This window comes from Rosa chinensis, chromosome 4 (genome assembly GCF_002994745.2).
Source record: "Rosa chinensis cultivar Old Blush chromosome 4, RchiOBHm-V2, whole genome shotgun sequence".
Taxonomy (NCBI): domain Eukaryota; kingdom Viridiplantae; phylum Streptophyta; class Magnoliopsida; order Rosales; family Rosaceae; genus Rosa; species Rosa chinensis.
Window position 1 is genome coordinate 32,606,624 of NC_037091.1, and position 22,078 is coordinate 32,628,701.

The window sequence follows — 22,078 nt, forward strand, 5'->3', positions numbered from 1 at the left end:
TCTTTAAAATCTCCATTGAATACCCATTTACTTTTAAAATACAAAAAAAACCTTGTAGACTCTTAAATGAATACTTTCCCCCTAAGTTAGTTCTTAGGTCTCGTTTGGTTGATGGAAAGGAAATCAATTCCTTTGTATTTCCTATGGAAAAGGAAAGCTAGTGAGAAGTTTGTTTTCCTTTCCACTGTTTGGAAACGTTGGGAAAGCAACAAAAAAATGTATGTGTTTTTCCATTTTAGTGTTTGGTTTGTGCAAGGAAAATAAGCTAAATTATATTAAGATTCCATTTATATCTTCATGTATTAAAATATAGAATTATAGAAATCTCATAAACTTTTTGAATAAAATTGTCGATAATAATTTTCAATGAGGATATAAATGTAACTATATTATGTAATTAATGCTAGGAAAGTAGAAGGGAAAATGAATCCTTAGTAGGATGGGAGGATCCACTTTCCCCATATTTCCATTCTAAAAAAAAAGTTGTTCATTTCCTAGTGCCCACCAAACATAGGAAAGGAATTACCAAAGTCCTCAATTCCGTAAACCAAACGAGGCCTTAGAGGTCTCTAATGCATTCATGGCAAGGATATTGTATATAGTGACCTAAAGTCCAATAACATTCTTCTTGTGCATGCATGACTTCCCATGTCAATTTTATGGCTAAGATAGCAGACTTTGGATTGACAACGTACGAGTGCTCAAAAAAAGTATTCTCCCTAAGGCACCACAAGGTATTGGCGTCTTGAAATTGGTTTCAGTAACATACAGTGAAAGCCATCAGACATTTGGGCATTAGGATGTATAGTTATAGAGATGTTGACTGGAATGTTGTGGTCTTGCAAGAAAAGTAAGGGCCTACGTTGGGTTTCAAATCCAACTATTCCTTCAAACTTGTCCAAGGAGGACAAACTTGTTTTTTGGCAAAGTAAAATATACCGAGTAGCCCCATGTCATTACAAGGAAAAATATACCAAGTAAATTTTTTGGCGAGCTGTTCGGGAATTCTTGACTGGCCTGCGAGATGTACTCTCCGGTGGCAATACTTACCATATATTAGGTATAAACATGTCAATATATAGTTGTGTGAGATATTGGAAATTGGGGGGGGGGGGGGGGGGGGGTGTATTGTATATGGAATTACTGACATTTTTAAAGAAGTCTATGGAATTTAAAAGTCTAGGTGTATTGAATACAAACTTTTAACAATCCATAAAAGTCTGGGTGTATTCAATTAGGATTTTAAAAAATCTTTATGAATTCCACCAAAGTCTAGGGGTATTCAATTAGGACTTTTAAAAATGAATAGAAGTTTAGGGGTATTCAAAATATCATTCATACATATGGAATTAGAAAATCATGGACTTTATAGTCTTTAGTATAAATACCAAACTCCAATATTTTTCCAGCCATCAGAGCAAAGATTTTGAGCGTGGAAAAGTCTATCAAAGTTCTTCTCTCTACGCGCGAATAGGTTGGTCCTCCATCATCTCTCTTTCTTAAATTTTTTGTTGTCTTTTCTCTAATGTTTTGTGGTATCAACTTCTAATACCTAACATGTTCATTGTTGTTGTTGAATTTGATTTTTTTTTTTGTTTTTCAATTGTGATGCTTGGAACCCTAATAACTCAAATATTATCATCTACTCCTAAAACCCTAAAACCCAAATTTGTCATCTATACGTATACGCTTAATGCTTTTACGGTTTGATCATAGTCCTACGTCTTGCGCTATTGTTGTTATTGCAATTGTCATCCTTATTAGACTATTCTGCAAGAAGTTCCTTTTCTTCTGCTGTTTGCTGCGTCTGTTTCTTCTTCTCTCTAGGTTTTTGGTTTCTTTTATTACTTGTTGCCGTCCTATATTGGCCTGGTTCTCTTTGTTTAATTTGCTATTGGTTTGCCCTTGTGGCTATTAAGTTTGGATAGATAAGCCGAATGGTATTTATGTGTGTGTGTGGTTTTTTTTTTTTTTTTTTTGTGTGCATGCCAGACCTTCTTTTCTATAACTAAAGTGTGTGTGATTCTACTGAAAGAAAACAAAGAAGGGTGATTAAACAATGTGCGTAATTGAATGAATTATGAAAAAGAAACATTAATCAAAGAGAAGTTGTCTGGGTAATAATCAATATGAACAGCCTTTTGCTATCAATTAAAATATTAAATTACATAGCCTAAGCCCTTACTGAGTGAGGGAAGGGAATTAACTAAAGGGTAGGTGAGGTCTCCATTAATCATTAATCTCTATATCTTAAGTGAGTGGCTGTGCATTGCACAAAAACATGACTAGCACTCTCTCCCTCACTTTTACGCATTAGACAACAATAGTAGTACTTTAAGCTTGTGAATTGCAGTAAATTTCAATATAGAACATGCTAACCTGCTTGAAATTTTTTGTTTCGGGCTGGTGTTGACAAGTCAAAGATAAATAAGTTGCAGGTCCACTCTAAACTAATCTCTAGTTTGTTTTCGTTCTTATTTTTTAGATCGGACTATAGGAACATATAACTACAGATATTTTTCTTACTTCATAAGAAGCAACAATTTATTGATACAAACAGAGGACACAGAAGTGGTCTTGTAATTTTTTTCCGGTCTATACTTTTATTTTTTATTTTTTATATATTATTATTGAAGACTCATTTTCTCATGGCTTTTGATACTTCAAAGTTGTACATACATTGCTTTGAATTATAATGTTTTGATTGATAAAAGTTGCATGTATGATTACTTCTACACAATCGTATAGATGGGAGATTCACAAGGGAATGGTAAAAGAAAGGATTACAAAACTTGGAACACTGAAGAAAGCAACGTTTTGCTTCAACTTATGGTTGAAGGCGCCAAACTTGGATTTCGTGATATTAATGGTGTGATAAGCAAACAAACAGTAGAGACGAAGCTACTTCCTAAACTTAAGGAAAAACTTGGTTATGAAATAACTTTTAGTCATTACCAAAGCAGAGTGAAATGGTTTAAGAAACAATACACCAATTACTCTCAGCTTATGCGCCATAGTTCTGGATTTGGGTGGGATCCGATCACAAAAAGATTCACTACTGATGATGAAGTATGGGCAGATTATTTGAAGGTGAGCTTATTGCCTTTTCGTTTATTCTAATTTGGATTTATAATTATTTCAAATGTTTATCATCATATTGACAATTGTTTTTTTTTTTTTCCTACTAGTCACATCCAACGCATGGGCACTTTCGGTCAGAAACTTTTCCAGACTATGAGGACTTGAAAATTGCAGTTGGAAATGGAACTGCAACTGGAATGGGCTCAATCAATCTAGGTGATGATACAGATGCAACAACATTTGGAGCGGAGGAAAATGGATCTTGGGGAATTGGTGGCATAGATGGATTAGTTTTTGATCGAACTACTAACATGTTTGTACAAAGTGAAAATGAGTCATCACACCAAGAAAACTCACCATCTCTTTCACAACAACCCTCCCAAGGTACCACTATAGATGCTCCAGCTCCACCTCATAGCAGGACTCAAGGAAAACGGAGTAGAACTGACTATGAAAATAATAGTGGCTCAAAAGGGGCTACTGGTCAGGTTGAGGTTCTAGAAAACTTATCAAGTGGCATTGGTAAAATTGTCACAAGTTTTGATAAAATTTGTGGCTTAATGGAGAAGAGAGAATCAAGAGAGAGTGACCTTTTGGATGCTATGAAGGAGACTCCAGGATTAACTGATGAAGCTTGCTTTATGGCTCTTGATTTGCTTAATACTAAAGCAAAGCAAGATTTCTTCTTGAAGATGACTCCTGAATAGCGACTTAATTGGATCACCTATAAACAAATGCAATAGGTTTGGGTGAATCTCCACTAGCGACACCTAATAAGCAATAGGCTATGTTCTGTTATTAATTTTAAGTTAGGGAGTTTGATTTTATTTTGTTTGAATTGCAGCTTGTTTTGAATGATTTTAAACTTGTGCGTGATGGATTACAACTTATTTTTTTATTTGAATATTTATGATATTTGATTTGCTTTTGAATGAATGTTAATATGAATAGTGACATTTTTATGTTTAGGTGCTTTCTCTATTAGCAATGTCTGAAATGGACATGTATGGAGTTGATGAAGAGGAAGAATAGTTTTACGAGGTTGTTAAGATATTATTAATGGCAATACAAGCAGTGGTTTATGTGTTATACGACCTTGTATTCAGCATACCTGGTGAACGCATTAGACGTCCACTGACTCGGCGACCAGTGACATCAAGTGGATACATATATATGCACAAAATATTGGACAGAGACCCTCAAATATTTAGAGAGGTGTATAGAATGTATCCTGACGTTTTTCAAAAATTATGTAGCATCCTAAAAGTGAAAACACCTTTGCGGGATACAAGACACATTTGTGTTGAAGAAATGCTCGCAACCTTTCTACTTGTTGTCGGCCAAAACAATCGATACAGTGAAGCTCGGCTGATATTTGAGCGATCTCATTTCACTGTTAGCAAAAGTTTCAACAAAGTCTTGAAGGCCTTGAATATAATAGCACCGGAGTTTATGGCTAAACCTGAGTCCGTGCCACCTAACATAAGAGAAAGTACAAGGTTTTATCCTTACTTTAAGGTAAGCAATGCAACTTTTATGGATGGTTATTTATTTCATTATACAGTAATGAAGATATTATTTCATTTTTCTTTTCAACTATTTTATATCTTTTTTCATTGTTTCAGGATTGCCTCGGAGCTATAGATGGCACACATATTCCAGCAACGGTAGTTGGACGTGAGGTTAGCAGATATCGAAATCGCCATGGGAAGATATCACAAAATGTATTAGCAGCTTGTAACTTTGATTTACAGTTCATATATGTACTTAGTGGATGGGAGGGTTCCGCTCATGACTCAAAAGTGTTGAATGATGCAATTTCTAGACGAAATGGACTCAAAGTGCCACCAGGTATAGTTTTACTTGCATAAAAAAAGTTCAAAACACTTATTACAATTTATGTGATATAACATGCTAATTTCATATATATTTTTTTATTATTAGGTAAATATTACTTAGGGGACTGCGGATTTCCAAATCGACTCCGGTTTTTAGCTCCATTTCGAGGTACTCGATATCATCTCAAAGATTTTGGTGGTGAAGGAAACCATCCTGTCAATGCAATTGAGTTATTCAATCTTCGTCATGCTTCTTTGAGGAATGTAATTGAGAGAATATTTGGAATATTTAAGTCGCGTTTCACAATCTTCAAATCAACACCACCATTTTCATATAAGACACAAGCAGAGCTAGTTTTGGCTTGTGCAGGACTGCACAATTTTCTTCGACAGGAATGCCGTTCAGATGAATTTCCTCGCGAACCAGAAGGAGATCCGATAGACAATCACGAAGATAATTTTGTATGGGATGATTTTCAAACCCAAGATCAGCAGAGAGAAAATGCTAATGAATGGAGAATGAGTATTGCTACTCATATGTGGATAGATGCCCAACCAAATGCCAACAATGAAAACAATAACAATGAAGAAAGTGAAAATGAAGGAGAAGGATAAATCATATCATTGTTTCAGAGACGTCTGCTTCTTTAGCATGAAACTTTTTTTTTTCCCGTCTCTTATTTTTGGTACCTTTTGGTTGATTACATTTGGAGGTTTTTCCTTTATTTTCTTATACGTTTGTTTCATAACATTATTGGAGCTTCTCTGATTTTTACGCTAATGGACATTAGTTAACATAGCTACTACATTGTATTCTATTCTCTGACTCATAAACTAGCTTCTTTTTTTTTTTTTTTTTTTTTTTGTAAATATTGTGAAATCTATAGAAGTCATTCATATAAAGTCTGTAGATTTTTATAAATCAATAAAAAGTCTATGCTAAAAGTCAATGGTTTTAAGAAATCAATAGAAGTCTATGAACTTTTTATAGAGTCCATAGACTTTTGAAAAAGTATTTAAAAAAAATCAATATAAATCCAAATACAATACACCCCCCTGGATTTCTATTTTTCAAAGGAAAAATAATTTGTAGCTATTTTAATTTTAAAAAAAAATCTTTTTTAAAAGAGGATCAAAGGATATCACTCCTACCCCCATGGTGACTATTTTAATTTAAATTTCTATTATTTTAATAGTCTTTGTAGCTTGAAAATTATCAAAATTTTTAGTTTGTCAAAGTTTTTCTTTTGAGCCAGCAAAATTAAACTAGATTTTGCTACAAGTTCATAGAAATTTGTGGAGGATTTTTTGGACAGCCAAGCTGTTTTTATTGATTTTTGGAAGTTGGTATTATCCAATTTTTTTAAAAAATAAAATTAGAGGCAGCTACATCTGGGCCTTTCATTTTAATCACAGCTTGATCTAGACATTTAGATTCGATTATATATAAGTCGGATCAAACAGACCAAGTCTCCTCTGACCCAAATAGCTACGACGGCTGTGGGGACATGGATTTTCTCCATGCGTATATGCTCTGCAGTCATGACAGTATACTGTGAAGGGATGCCTAAACAATATCCATTGTAAAACAGTAAGCCTCGGGGGAGGCCCACTTCAAAGAATATTCTCTTAATCATCCTTAAGGGAGGCCCTTACTGGTAAATATCCTCTCATTAATAAGCCCATAACGAGGCCCACGGTCGTGATACCGTGTAAAGCATAATATCTCTACATAATATCTCTTAATGTGTCCACATCCGGAAAGGATGCCTGAACTATATGCACTGTAAAGCATAATATCTCTTACTGTGTCCACATATGCAAGGAAATCAATTATGGATACACAACCCAGATACGGTATCTAGTACGCCAGATTTAGGATATACAAGACCCCGAATAGAAAAGAGTCCTTAATGACTATATATTAATACCCCGAAAGTCATCTCCTGAATAAGGAAGGGTTGGGCGTATATATGGCTATTATCACGGCTTGTGGTATTTGAGTTAACCTTGAATAGCGTAAGTAAGGGAATATAATCCAACTCTATTTACTCAAAGGGAAAAAAAATGCAAACAGTACCTGACCTTTGGCTCATTAGTAACTTTAGTACCCGACAAAAAAAAAATATCACTTTGGTACCTGAAGTTCGGACCCCGAGCCAACTTTAGTACCTGAAACACTGTTGGCCGTTACGGAGTCAGACATGTGGCATATATTGAAGGGTAATTTCATCATTTCATGTTTTATTCATTATTTTTTTTCTTTAAACTTTTTTCCTCTCTCTCTCTCTCCCCCCTATTCTTTATTATCCATTTATCCTCTTCTTCCCTCTCTCCAGATCTTCATTTTCCTCAGCACCAACCCTATCATATCACTCATAACTGTCATATGATGGGTTTCACATCAGGCAATTGCATTATTTAAAGGCACGTGATTTTTTATGAACATCAATTCTCCATGAAGTTCCATTCTTTTACAACCCATTCTTCATCACCCTCAGATCATCATAAATCAATTCCATGTTTGTTTCAACTTCTTGTCATTTATCTCCACATTCCATCTCTCAGTCTCAGCATAACCAGTACTTTCACCTTGTGCGAGCCACCACGAGCATCAACAATGTTTCTTCAGACTTTGATTGCAATAATCAAGATCTTACTGATGCAACAGATGCATTTTTTTCGCGGCTTTTCTTTTGCTAACTAGAATGATGGCTCCTCTTTGGCTATCAAGAATCTCTATAAGGCTATGACTGCAAAAAAGGCATAAGAGATATCAGATAACAACAAAAATCATAGGGATCAAAGCGTTTTGAAGGAGAATAACCACAATTAAATCAAAATTATCAAAAATAACCCAAAATCTCAACTGCAGCCCCATCACAATTCACATGTAATAATCAAGAACAAGCAAGTAAGCATTTTGCTAAAGCAAACGAGAATTACACACAAACTCAACTACCACCAATGGTGAAAACGCATCATTAAACACCCAAAACCCAGAAACATGAGCAAATTACAGAGCTGAGCAGCTCAAATGAAGATTGAAGACGCCTTCGACAGTAACAAAAACCAATTTCAGAGTAACAAACAATAGCCCAAGAAACCCAATACAAAAAACACAGTTGCAATATCAATTCAATTCTGCTACACAATTAAGCATTCAGGAAGCAACTGATGAGGAAGGCAAGACGAAGTGCCGTCATCGTCTTGGGTCAAGGTGACGACACCTTAGACGGTTGAAGTGCCCTTAAGGACGGCGATGACCTTCTTGGTGGCAGCGACGACCGTGAGGGGCTTGGGGGAGGCGGCGGTGGCGGCGGCGAGAGACATGGAATGGGATTGGGATTTGATGGGGAGCTTGAGAGAGACGGCGTGGAAGGCGGAGTGGAGAGTTGGGCGGGGGTTAGGCGTTTGAGAAGAGAGTGGGGGATGAGTAAGCTGAGAGTATCACAGAGTAGGCTGCCATGGCTGCCAGTGCTGCTTGCATTGGTTGGTACAGAAGGGGAAATGAAGATGATGATGATGATGATGATGATGATGATGATAATCCACCCCATTCTGTGTAAATTTCAATCGACTCAAGACTAGGTAAAAATGGGAACTCACTCCAATTTGCAGGGAGGAGGAGGAAAATGAAGATCTGGAAAGAGGGAAGAAGAAGATAATAAAGAACAGGGGAGAGAGGGAGAGAAGGAGAGAAAGAGGAAAAATGCTTAAAGAAACAAAAATAATGAATAAAACATGAAATGACGAAATTACCCTTCAATATATGTCACCTGTCTGACGCCGTAACGGCTAACAGTGTTTCAAGTACTAAAGTTGGGTTGGGGTCCGAACTTCAGGTACCAAAGTGATATTTTTTTTTTTTGGTCAGGTACTAAAGTTACTAATGGGCCAAATGTTAGATACTGTTTGCATTTTTTTCCCTTACTCAAATACCCAAGGGTTTGGCTAGTCTTAGACCATTCTACCTCGACACGCCATCTCCTTATATGGCATGATCAACCATCTCTAGTAGCATATATCTTCCTCTCTTAGCCTATTTCTCTGAGTAATTTACTGGTTTGATTGTCGGAGGGTCTTTATCTGGTACCACAACAGGCACATATCTAGTTTTGCAAGTACCTACAGCTGTATACCAGAGACCAGACGCATACTAGAGAAGGGTTCCTTAGCCCACAAGACTTGCTGGCTACAGTTCCAGGAGACCATATACTGGGAAGCGAGTTCGGATCTCTTACAACGGCGACCTGACCCGTTCTCAACGTTGCCGACGTCCCCGTGGATTTGGTTTGCACAGAAATTTTTTTAAGAAGGAGAATCGAAGCCGGGAAACTTCGGTGGTTCCAACACTTTCGAAGCATTTTCCGGCTACTGTGGTCACCGTTGATGGTAAGTGAGTTATGAAATGTGATCTAATTTTCGAGCTCTACATGACTGTGTTCTTGACTTTTCGTTTTGGTTCAGATTCGAGGAATTGGAATTTTGAAGTTTTGTGTACAATTCGGGTTCACTGATTTTTAGGTAGTTTTGGTGTTCTTCGGGTAATTTCCGACCCTCTAAACTTGAGTTGATCATTTCTTGTTCCTGAAACCTGAGAACTTGTTGAGTTAGACAAAATCCAATGTTGGGCTATCGAGTTATGTTTGGTTACTGTGAAGTTGTGTTTTGGTGGATAGTCATATCATTTTTGTTTGGTTAATAATTACAAATCTTATGAACAGTATTTGGAACTGAACTGGGTTGAATTGAGACTTGATTTGATGAAGAAATGGGCACTGGATGAACCTAAGAATTGAGTTGTTCCTATTCGGGTTGTGTGAGAAGAGTAGCATAGTTGTTTTACAAAGCCAAGTACGTCAGCTACTCAAGCTTGAATCAAAATAAGAAACCAAAACAAAAATTTAGACATTATGATTTGTCTTAGGTGGTGCCCCTAATGCATTGTCACAATCTCAACAAAGGTACGGAATAATTGGGAAGAAATGATTAGGTGGTGTCCTTAGTAATTTCGAGGAAGTTGCACCCAATGAGGAAAATAACATATTTCTAAATGATCGATGGTTCTTTGGAGTTGATTGATCAGGTCAATTTGGAATGTAATGCTTTGAGTAGCGTTGCAGTTAAAGATTGAATTTCAGGTAGGGTATCTCGGGAAACCTTTTCTAATAAATTCTAAATAGTTACCAATGAAATCGGTGAATTATTTGCCATTGATTGAATTACATATTGAATGTTATTGCTTTATATAAAAGCATGTGTTGAATGTTATATTACGAGCTTTGATATTCAATTTGGCATACATCATGCATGGATTGGCATTGGGAGTATGCATTTGAAGGTAGTGCATGTGGAAGGATAAGAGCAATATTGGTATCCAGATGATGAATTGAATAGAAAAAAAAATTATTTTCTGTAGTAGAGTTTGGTGTCATGAGGCGTTCAGGATCTACGATCGGCCCACAAGTGCACAAATTGGGTAAAGTATTCCCCTTCAACCAAGAATGTTGATAAAATGATCTAATCGGGTTTCGGGTCTGAAGATCATGAGCAAACAAGATGACTAACAAAGGAGGAAACGTACTATGTGTACGAGTTGAGCTTGAGTTGGCATCGCATTCATGCATGCATTAAACATTCAACATTTGTTGGATAATTTATTTGTATTATTTACATAAGTTAAAAAGGTCTGGCCCTACTGAGTGAATGCTGACCTCTATAGATATTTACTTTGTTCAGGACGTTCAACACGTTTGTCGAGAAGACTCAGTGAGAGGACATTTACATTTGCGAGACTCAAAAAAGAATTATGCAAGATGACTGTGGAATATGCAAGATTACATTTGTTCAGGACGTTGTCTTTTTGGGTTATGTTTTCAGATGCATTTCTAATAATTGCATTTTGTGGAATATTTGACAATGAACTTTATGATACTGTCTTGGGAGTAAAAGCGGCATACAGAACTAAAGTTCTGTAGAAGCTAGACGATGAATTCATTTTGCCACTATTCTGCATTGACCACTCTAATGCTAACTGGTAATGTAGTCTTCTTTAATTGTCATCCTCGTGGCTGTCGGGGATCATTCGCTGTGATCCACATATAATCATCTATAAATGCTTCAACATTTATCTATGCTTTCGCCTCGGATACATATTCACTGAATTATCATTAGCCGCACTTGGAATGAGGCATGACCCAGAATTTTCAAATAGCATATCCCTGCAATAATCCAACAATAGCGATAAAATTTTGCTCATAGAATTGGCTTGTGAGTTTCTGCAAGTCTTCTGGTACACCTTGTGATTTCTCTATCTATATTACATATCAGACTGCTTTTTACTCTTCAGTGATTTCAATAAACTAGTGAATGTTGAATTTAGTAATGCAGCTGCATTAGATCAAAATTTCAGGTAGAATCGACGTACTCCAGCCGACCACGTTTGTCCTTTGGGCACCCATTTGCCTCAACTGTTTATAATGAAGATTCTCTATGACATGTAAGGGAAAATGAAATAAAAAAAAAAAAAAAAAAAAATTGCCTGGTAGTGTTAGTGAGTGGAGAAGAAATTTTTTTTTTTTTCAATTAGGAACAAGAAAAGAAGACAACAAGCAAACCCGCTAGGGCAGCCTGCACCTAACTGATATAACAACAAGGCATTAGAAGCAGAAGGGGAAACTTGCAAGAATCAAGCTCTTGTGGGTTGTGGCCTGTGTGTCATTGAAAATTCCTTACTAATCGTTGAGTATGCAGATGATTATAGTGATCCTATTAGTGCTGGATGGAAGTTGCACACTGAACCTTCAAACCATTTATAACACTGATGTGATTCTTCAAAGTTGGAGCAGGCTTACTTGTAAGTTTCTTTCTCTAATTCTATATCTTTGGATTTTACTAGCTGCTAATCTGAAAGCTAAAGTTCACAATTTTACATTTACTCCTTGGTTTCTCACTTTTTGTGGTCTATTTGGCAGTAGCAATGTGAAGTTGTTGTGTTCGATGCTCCTTCTATAGTTCTATCCTCCTAAATAGGCTGCAGTGCAGTATTATTGAGTATGCAAAATAATTGGTCCAAGGAAAACTGTGTGTTGGCTTAGAATGGTGCCGTCCTCCTATTCATACTTTTGAGCTCAACACTAATGGAAGTAAGAATTCAGGGAAGGATTTTTCTACTAATGTTGGAATTCCTTCTGTGCTTTAACGAGGTTTAAATTTAGCTTGGAGAATTCTATCCTCCTAAATAGGCTGCAGTGCAGTATTATTGAGTATGCAAAGTAATTGGTCCAAGGAAAACTGTGTGTTGGTTTAGAATGGTGCCCTCCTCCTTTTCATACTTTTGAGCTCAACACCAATGGAAGGAAGAATTCAGGGAAGGATTTTTCTACTAATGTTGGGATTCCTTCTGTGCTTTAACGATGTTTAAATTTAGCCTGGAGAAGTGGTATTCAAGCTCTTGATGTGGGATGTGATTTGTGCGTATGGTTGAGTTATTGAACCATCCTTTTGGGAGAGCCATGCTTATGGTGCAAAAGCTGCAAGACTTCAATTTATGGTGATTGATCTTGTAGTCTATCCCAACGAATATAGCAAGCGCAAGGTGGTGGCTGAATGCTGATTGCCTTCCCTGGTTGGGCATGATACTAATCTGGTTGTTCATGTTTGGGAATGATGCACTTGGGTTTATGTACACTGGCAATTTTGTAGATAAGTTGTAGTTTGTAGACGATGGCCTTCTTCTGTACCAAAATTAGAAAAGTCTGTATGAATTTTCTTTAATAAAGATTTCATTTTTAATACAGCGAGCAATAATTCCACTTTGATCTTTTATGTTTCTGTTTATTCCTTTTATGAGCATCAATCTCGTTTTATAATTTTCATTGGAATTAATACTGGTAAATGCAATTTTTTTTTTTTTTTTTGGGGAAACCAAAGATTTATTGAATGCATGAAAGAGAGATGACAGGTAATTGTAATTGATGACAAATATTTCTTTAATTTTTTTTTTGGGAAAATGATCATTTACCCAATTTTAGGCTAAAAATTGCCCACTTGCTCCACCAACTGTTTTTTAACCCCATTTACTAGGGCTGCACACGGATTGGGTTGGATCGGTTTTGACTCCAAACCATCTCTATGCCAAAGTGAGCGGTTTAGGCATTTTGGAAAACCGGTCATCAAAAAAAAAAATCTCAATCCGACCCAATCCAATCCAATTAAAGATGGTTTGGTTTGGTCGGTTAGGCGGTTTTCACCTACATAATATTAACATGCTATTTATATAAAAAAATTCATAGTAAAAATTCAGTCTCAAGAATTGAAATTGTGTAAATTATCTAAATTTAAAATTCAATAATTAAAATCCAAAACATATAGTCCAAAACTAAAACCTAAATTAGATTCAAAGTGATTCACTTATTTAATGACTTAGCCATCAATACTAGCTTAATATGATAGTATTAAAGGTCAAAGAATGAGAGATTGAAAGATCAGAGATGTGATATGAAATGATCAAAAAATTGTAGCGATTATATACTAAGGTTTTAGGCCTTTGAGCCTTAAATTCAATATGATAGTATATCATTTGAGAATAAAGTTATAACTGGAGATTTAGAACTTATTTAGAACAAACCGGACAAATGAATATATATTTATTATATATATATATATATATATATATAAACTTTTTCTCTTATGTTTCAAACATACCGGTCGGTTCGGGTTTCGCGGTTTAAGTACAATAGAAACCAAACCAACCCAGTTTATAAATGGTTTGGTTCGGTATTGAACCGATTTTCAATTTTTAAAGTTAAAAAACCTTAACCAAACCATATTTATCGGTCGGTTTTGACCGGTTTGGCCGGTTTGTACCATGTTTTGCACACCCCTACCATTTACCCAAAACACTCTAAGGGATTATTTCCCCTTTACCCAATTAATTCTTTTTTCTTTTTTTTTGAGACTTTTTTGCCCTCTCCTTCTTTCTCACTTAGAGAGAGAAGTCACCTTCCACCTTGCTGTGCTCCGGTGACCAGTGACCGGCGCGATCTCCGGCGACCGGTGACCGGACTCCGGTGAAAGGTGACCGGATTCCGGCGACCAATTACCAGATTCCGGGAACCGGTAACTGAAATCCGATGACCGATGACTGGAATCCGGAATCCGGCAATTATTGCCCCCCAGTAATCATATTACTACCCCCAGTAATCATATTACTGCCTCCCAAAAATCATATTATTGCCGTCCAGTGAATTGTATGAACTCCCAAAACCAAAATGAATACACTACAGGCACAATTGATCAATTTATAATCATATTATTGGCTCCCAATAATTATATTAGTGCCTCCCAATAATCATATTATTGCCCCCCAATACAAAGTCCAATGTCTCTACTGCCTCCCAATAGACCATCAAAAATGCACCATTTTGTAGGATTCACAGATAATTTGACTTTAATACACTGAAAACAACATGTAACTTATCAAAACACCACACTATAGTGATCCATGTCCCTCGTATCAAAGTCTACTGGGGGCCAATAATGTGTCTACTGCCCCCAGTAGACCATTAAACAAACCCCACAGTTACATTGCAATCTCAGGATACCGGAAAAAAATTAAAAAAAATCTCATTATACCAAAAAAAACAAAAAAAAAACATCTGGGCACCCAGGAATTGATCTGGGCACCCACCGGACTGTGAGCAGTCGTCGGAGCATGTTTCACGTTGGAGCGGAGTCGATTCGGCTTGGGTTCGGAGTCGGATCGGAGTTGGGGGCTGAGTTGTGGCTGTGGGCTTTGGATCTGTGGATCTGTGGTTTGGTTGTTGGTGACGCCGGAGGTGGATCGATCGAGGTTGGCCTGAAGCTGAAAGTGGGGTGCCGGAACAGCCATGGCAGTAAGAGAGAGAGAGAGAGAGTCTGGTTCGGTGACGGCGTCGTTTTCAGTAGGTTTCAGCTCTGGACTCGAACTCGGAATCGAAACCGGTCGAGGACGACGCTGGAGGAGGAAAGTGAGCGGCGGTCATCACTTTCAACACGCCGAGAGAATCGGAGACTGAAGACGATGGCGACCGGTCCTCGTTGCGGCAATCGGAGCCGGTGGGATCGCCGGTTGCTTGGGCCTCGCCGATAAAGGTAGCAAGTAAGAGAGGGATTTGCAGCAGGTGATCTGCAGACATGAAGAGAGATAGAGAGAGAGAGAGAGAGAGAGAGCAAAGCCGGAGGTGAGGCGCGGCAGAGAGAGAGAGTGTGAGAGAGAGTCTGAGAGGATAGAGTTTAATAGGGGGCAAAACTGTCACTATAGGTTAGATTGGGTAAATGAGGTCAAAAAACTCTTGGTGGAGTAAGTGGGCAATTTTTGGGCTAAAATGGGGTAAGTGGTCACGACCCCTTTTTTTTTTTTGGATGGTAAAAATAAAATTATAAAACAAACCACTTAAAATAACCTACTTCTTTATTTAAAAAACAACCTACTTCTTAAAAGTCAAAATTAAAAGCACTGAGAGCATGAAGAGGCAATCCTTGGTTCCAACTTGCAACATCAATCGAGTGGCATAAATTGGCAACATCCACCACAAAGTTCTCCTCCCTCCAAAATGTTTGAACTCAATATCCCGAAAAAGAAGAGCCAAGTGATTGATATCTTGAACAAGAACTTGTATATGCCAAGGCACAACAATCTTATTGTTGATACAATCAATTAGCAACTGAGTCTCCTTCCACCTTAATTCTAGAAAAACCATATAGAACAGCAGCCTGTAGACTAGCTCTGATTGTAGTTGTCTTTGACACTTAAAAAAAAAAACTAATCGTTTTGAAGAAGCTAAGATGGGAAGACCCTGATCGTTATAAATAATAAAACCAGCCGCACCTTGGTTGTTCTGATAAACTGAACAATCAAAATTTAGCTTAACAAAATCGTGAGGACGGGATGCCATTTAATCATCACTGATCTATAGGGTCTCTTTGCTTGAGGTTGTAGCAGAAGCGTAAGCACCATATTAATAGCAGCATAAGCTACATGAATGGCCTCCTTTCTAATATTTCTATAGATTAAAAGATTCCTGGTATGCCAAATATTGTAACAAATGAAAAGGATCTTAGGAAAAGGAGAATCTAAATCATGAGTAACTATTATCTAACCAATTTAAGAAAGAGTATTCCAATATGTAGGTGTAATAGGATTGATCTTAATGTTTTTCTCTCTCTTGTTTGAGAGTCTCTCGCTCTTCGTGAACTTTTCGCACTGTTCATAGTGCTCTACTCCCGCAGTTTTTGTTCTAGGTTCTTCAATCTTCTTCCTTTTTCTTAAACCCCTTGCCCCTTACCCTTTTATTTCTTTGAAATCTTGACCTTCATCATTACTTTTCCTTCTATTTCTATCCGTTTTTCTACCTGTCATCAAATCATTCCAAGAAGTAACACCTGGACTGTTCTTGGTTACACTTGCTTAAGTGTGGGTTTTTCTTAGAATACTTGTTCCTTTTTTTGTTAATTTTCTCTTCATCCCCTGTCAAAACTGTTTGCATGCAACGTCCGCGTGTCTTTCCCCTATCTTCTTGCATGCCTTTAAATCCCTAGGTTTTGTAGTAACTCTCGTTCTCATCCTTCTCACAGTCTACAAACCCTTCTCACAGACTACAACCCTAGGTTTTTGAATATGTCAGATCGTTCCACTTCCAACCATTCCCCAGATCACTTTGGTGATCTTTTCCTCAAACTCAAGCCGATTCCTCTCGAGTATCTTGATGAAACCCGCGTTGTTGGCTTTGTTATCTCTGATCGGTCCCTCAACGCTCCAACAGTGGTTCGTATCCTTCTTCAAGCTTGGTCAGTCATAGGCAGATTCCATATGGAACCGATCAGGGGAGGCTCTCTGTACACAATCACTGCTCCTTCGGCAGCTGCTGCTGATCAATTGCTGGACCGAGGACCTTGGTCACTAATGGGTTGCAGTGTTTCAATCCATCCATTGCCACCTCTGAGTCATTTGGAGGATAACTTGATAACTTTCTGGATCCAGGTATTGTTGATGTTGGCTTTCACTTGATGGGCTTGGCCCAAGTTGGTTTCTCATGTGAGCTGCATGTGCTAGGTTAATAGCACAATTATATATATATATATATATATATATATATATATATATTGTTATAAACTAGAGAATATGAGAGAGATAGAATAGAGAAACAAAATGTAGGAGGAGGTAGAAGTGTGTATTTCATTCTCATTAGACCCTTTTATATAGGGGTAGATTTTACATCATAAGGACGTAACTAATGAGTATTTACAGTAGACAGCCACATATATATAATATTTATAACACTCCCCCTTGGATGTCCACCACTAAATGATATGGTGTTGGACGCGCTTAATGTTGCCTAGTCAAAAACCTTGCCAAGTAACAAAAAATCAGTGGGATAAAAACAATCCTGGTCAAAAGAGAAAAAGAGTACAACGCGCATATGTCATTGGTAGCATAATTTTGAATGCTCCCCCTGATGAGACTCTCCCCCTGATTGTTGCAAACTTCAATCATGTATGTAATAAAATACATGTACACCATGTATATTGGATATGGTATGTCAATCACATAGGTGAGACAATGTGTGCTTTGCATAAAAGGGACTCATCATGAATTTCAATTCCTGCGAAGGTTAGGATAATACCAAGAAAACTATGATAATAAATCTTACCTCACCGATAAGAGTAAAACCAATTTCATATGCTCAAATTATAGATAAAGATATTAGTTAAAGAATAACAATATAAAGGAACAATAATTGTCACATTTACCTTTATCCAAGCACTAAAATTTAAGTATGACATCCTTGGCTATAAATTAGGGCTGGGCTCGGGTCGGGCCGGGCCCGAAAATTAGTGAGACCGAGACCGAACCCGAAAGGCCGAAACTGTTGGTTCGGGCCGGTTCGGTCTTTTTGTAAACTGAAAACCGACAGAAACCGAACCCATTCGGGCCGGTTCGGTTTTCGGGCTTTTTCGGGCCCAAACGTTTATTTCCACTGAAAAACAAATACGAAACATTTTTTTTTCCTTTTCTAATGCCCAACACCACATCATTGTATATGTTACATGTGATCAAGATAAAGATTTCATTTAGCTACAAAATCAAAGGCCACCCGCAGCCACAGGGCCCCTGGATGGGTCTCTTTCTGGCAACCTAATATAAGGTGTGTCACTGTGTTGTAATATATAAATTGTAAAGTATCACAAGAATATAACTATCCTAATGGAAACTACAAGGGAACCGTTCCAGGTTGTACATTGGAACGTTTTACAAGTCATCCTGCAAAGAAAAGAGAAAGGAAAACTTATGTAAGAAGTCATATATCTAAAACAATAAGCAAATACAGTGATTTATGGGGAGGAAACAAGCTAAGTAGGGTTAAAGATGTAGAGAACATGACATACCCGCATGATAATAGAAGACCCTACATTTTTAGGGGACTCAAAATGAATGTAAGATTTCAAACAACATTAATTTGTTGGATAAACCACTGAAAGGATAGACTTATATGAATAGGCCTCAATTTTTTTTTTTTTTTTAAAAGAAAAAATCATTTGCCCAACTCCCAAATGATCTCTTAACTTATGAGAATGTTCGAATCAAGGAACCAGCAAGTAATTAAGAATAAACACCCAAATATGAAGAACGTATCCATCCGACTCCACAATTCTTTCAAGTGAAGATGAACTATATATTATGAGTGACTAATTTTTTAAAGGAAGACGTTCACCCAATTACGAAGAACATATCATGCAACAAGATGAACCATCTATGAGTGACTGGGCACATCGACTAATGAAAATTTAAAACAAAATATTTCATAAAGAAGACATTCATCTTACATGAAGATTGATTTTATGTTGATGAACTTCTCTCAGCATCTGTAGGCTACTCTTCCTCCTGGGTGCCATTCACAAGAACAACACCATTCATGGAGTCTGAGTCCTCCTCAATGGTATGTACTTCACCTTGATCTTCTCCATTCTCCTCTAACTCCTGTAACATAGCCAAATACCTTAAAGCGCAATAAATATTAAAGAAAACTAACACAAGAAATGCTGAAACAGAAGTCATATATCTAACATGTTTAATTGAATTACTCATAAAACATCCTAATGCGGCATCTAAAACTTGAGAAAACTACAACGTGATTTTCAGAAGACAAAATGTTAACTTTGCCTTGATACTCTCCCCAAAAAGAGAGGAAAAGATAAAAGAAAAAGCCTAGGCAAGGTAAAGTTGCAGATTTGCAAGTTCTGTTACTTTGCTATTTTAGTTGTCTCTAGAGTAATTTTCATAAAGAAGTCACAAGATTTTCTCTTTACTTTTGCACTCAAAATTTAAGTCAAAAGTGACCAAAAAAAATACTCATAACTTTGTAAGCAAATAACTCAAATCAGAATCAGCTCCCCTACTCTTCAGTTCAACAATCCATCAGTTGAATAATTGTACCTCATGATCCAGATCTCCATTTTCAACTGGGGCGGCTTCTTCTTCATCAATGTGCATGCTTTTGAACAATTCAACAAGACTGCTGGCTGGCTTCTCAGAAGCATAGACTGGGTACTGCTCAGCTGGTTGATAATTGATTAATCATTATCAGAAATCGGAAAACCCACAATTTCAATAATTAATCATTATCACTAGTCTTCTTGAAGACTCAGAAAAGCAACTAGGTTGTATTCGAAACTCGAAAGAAAAGCGACAGAATGAGTATTACAGTTGAATGTGATATGCAGTTAAAATTAAGTATTACAGAAATTAATGAACCGAGAAAGATCACCAAAAAACGTAAAAAAAACCCAGAAAGATCATAACTTTATAAGAAAAAAAGGAAAAAAAACCCAAGAGGATTACTCACCGAAATTAATCCCAGCTAAGATTTGTGCCAGAGTATTCCTTTTAACCGATATTGATGCGGTAGAGTGCAGACCATCAAGGCTCATTGGAGGAGAATCGACGGCGACGACGAACTTCTAAAGCTGGAGGAGGAGTTTGATTTTCGAGACTGGAGAGAGAGGTTGAGACTGGAGATCGAGATCGAGACTGGAGAGAGAGGTTGAGACTGGAGATCGAGACTGGAAAGAGAGGTTGAGACTGAGATTTTGGGCTGAGACTGAGTCACTGAGATTTGGGGCTGAGATTGAGATGGTATCGATGGTAGGGCTGTCAATGGGTCGTGTCGGGTTGGGTTCTTGTTGGGTCAAGTTATTTATCGTGTTGCAAGATACAAACCCAAACCCAACCCATTTAATAATTGTGTCAAAAATTTAAACCCAAACCCAACCTATTTATTAAACGGGTTACCCGTTTCCAACCCGCATTTAATAAATAGGTCGTGTCGTGTTAGACCAAATGATCTACTTAAGGGTTAACAATGCGACCCATTTAACTAAAAAATACAAAAATTGATTAAATTCACTAAAAACTCCACAAGACGAAGAATATAAATAATTATATGTACTTCATAACTAATTAAATCCAATAATTATAAAGCAAAATATTTCAAATTGTCTAATCCTATGATCAAATACTCCTAACGTCCAATATTTCAAGAAGAAATATAGCATAATAGGGTTATACGGGTTCACTTCGTGTTGGTGGGTTGACCCGTGGCCGACCCATTTATTAAATGGGTCATGGCGAGTTGACCCACGGCCGACCCACTTTTTAATCGTGCGAGTTTCGAGTCGTGTTATCGGGTCGTGTCAGAATTGACAGCCCTAATCGATGGTATCGACAAGCAAAGAGAGGGAGGCTGAGGTCAAGTACTCGAGACCTCGAGTTAGTCGACTGGAGAGTGGAGACTAGGGCTAGACTAAAGGCCTTTTACCTTTAGGGTTGTTTATTTTTTATTTTTTAATATTTAACTTATTATTATAACACCCAATCATGGACTGACATGTGGCAACTGCTACAGTATTAGGGTAGGTTCAGGCTTTCGGGCCCTGAAAATATGGAACCCGAGACCGAACCGATTACATGAATTCGGGTCGGGCTTTAGACTGAACCGAAAATTTCTATTCTAAAATCGAACCGAATCGGGCTTTTTTCCTCGGTTCGGGTAGGGTCCTCGGTCTTTCGGGTCCGAACGCCCAGCCCTACTATAAATATCAATATGTGTAATTGATAATTTTATATAGGCTCAATATGAGCTCTAGATAAATTCATAACTTCACGAAGTTAGAAAATGTTGCAACATTATGAGCATGATTCGAATTCGATTTTCTTAGTCTTGTCATAGTACTCATAGTACTCATTGAGGCAATAAGTCACTTTGACCATAATTGAATGAGTATGTATGAGCTTTAGACTTTTGATTCCATGAGTGAGGTTTAAGCTCATTCATTCATGGACTTGCCTTTAGCAATATGAATCGGTCAAGGATTTGATTAAGCAATATGCTTATAATGATACATAGGATTTGGGGATTTGCTTTTAGCAATTTTCCTTTAAGATCTTCATATTAGCCAAGACAACATGCATGCCATAAGTCTCTCGTCAATATAACATTGTACCTCCTCCTTGTCGTTTTTGAAAAGTTCACATCATTATATAGCAATAGACAAGTTATATACCACTACCAGGCACATAGGTGTTTCTAGTAATCTGCAAATACAAAATTGAAAATTGATAGATTTAAAATTTACGCATGTATTTAACATGTATAAATAGGAACTCCGTTAAAAAAAGAAAAAAAAATCTCTATTGGCCTTCATTTTCATATTGGTGAAAGGGGTCAACTCAATATATACGCTCATGCTTCCCTAAAGGGAGCCGAATCACGGGGAGATAAATGTTCAGAATTTTTCACATGATCTCGTCCCCACGAGAGTGTGAGCCCTGATGGTTCCATAAAAAAAGTTGTGAGCGAGTGGTTACGAGCGTTTTAGTTTGACGTATTTAGAGTTTAAGGTTGACCATGTGGATCGAAGCCAAAACGATGACGAAAACATGTACATTTTTTACTATAGCCATATTTCCCAGTCTTGATAACATCAAACGGTCGAATTTGCCGAATTCTATTTCCTCCACCTTGTTTATTTTGGAATGCATACTTTTCCCTACAACCAATACACGTGCAAGATAATATTAGTAGGCATATTAAGATTTTGTGTAATTCAAATAATCA

The 22,078-nt window shown here is 37.2% G+C and overlaps 2 protein-coding genes and 1 long non-coding RNA gene across 3 annotated transcripts; 2 read left to right on the top strand and 1 right to left on the bottom strand.

Moving 5' to 3' along the window:
• The first annotated feature begins 2,748 nt into the window (after nt 1-2,748).
• LOC112199138 (uncharacterized protein At2g29880) lies at nt 2,749-3,788 on the top strand. Its single transcript, XM_024340189.1, has 2 exons — nt 2,749-3,090; nt 3,189-3,788. Exons 1-2 carry the CDS (start codon nt 2,749-2,751, stop codon nt 3,786-3,788), a joined length of 942 nt encoding a protein of 313 aa, XP_024195957.1.
• Nucleotides 3,789-4,533: 745 nt separating this feature from the next.
• Nucleotides 4,534-5,615, top strand: LOC112196863. Its single transcript, XM_024337326.2, has 3 exons — nt 4,534-4,599; nt 4,707-4,932; nt 5,326-5,615. The coding sequence occupies exons 1-3, from the start codon at nt 4,534-4,536 to the stop codon at nt 5,532-5,534; spliced, it is 501 nt and encodes a 166-aa protein (XP_024193094.1). The 3' UTR covers nt 5,535-5,615.
• Nucleotides 5,616-18,042: 12,427 nt separating this feature from the next.
• Nucleotides 18,043-19,533, bottom strand: LOC112195725. Its single transcript, XR_002934740.2, has 3 exons — nt 19,399-19,533; nt 18,789-18,942; nt 18,043-18,225 (listed from the first exon to the last, which is right to left on the bottom strand). It is a non-coding gene; the product is annotated as an uncharacterized LOC112195725 (long non-coding RNA).
• Between the last annotated feature and the right edge of the window lie 2,545 nt (nt 19,534-22,078).

Bases quoted from the DNA above. Each gene is read 5' to 3' on its own strand.
- LOC112199138 (XM_024340189.1), top strand. From the start codon at position 2,749: ATGGGAGATTCACAAGGGAATGGTAAAAGAAAGGATTACAAAACTTGG. The intron at 3,091-3,188 runs GTGAGCTTATTG...TTTTCCTACTAG, and splicing joins TATGGGCAGATTATTTGAAG to TCACATCCAACGCATGGGCA.
- LOC112196863 (XM_024337326.2), top strand. From the start codon at position 4,534: ATGGCTAAACCTGAGTCCGTGCCACCTAACATAAGAGAAAGTACAAGG. The intron at 4,600-4,706 runs GTAAGCAATGCA...TCATTGTTTCAG, and splicing joins GGTTTTATCCTTACTTTAAG to GATTGCCTCGGAGCTATAGA. The intron at 4,933-5,325 runs GTATAGTTTTAC...AATGCCGTTCAG, and splicing joins TGGACTCAAAGTGCCACCAG to ATGAATTTCCTCGCGAACCA.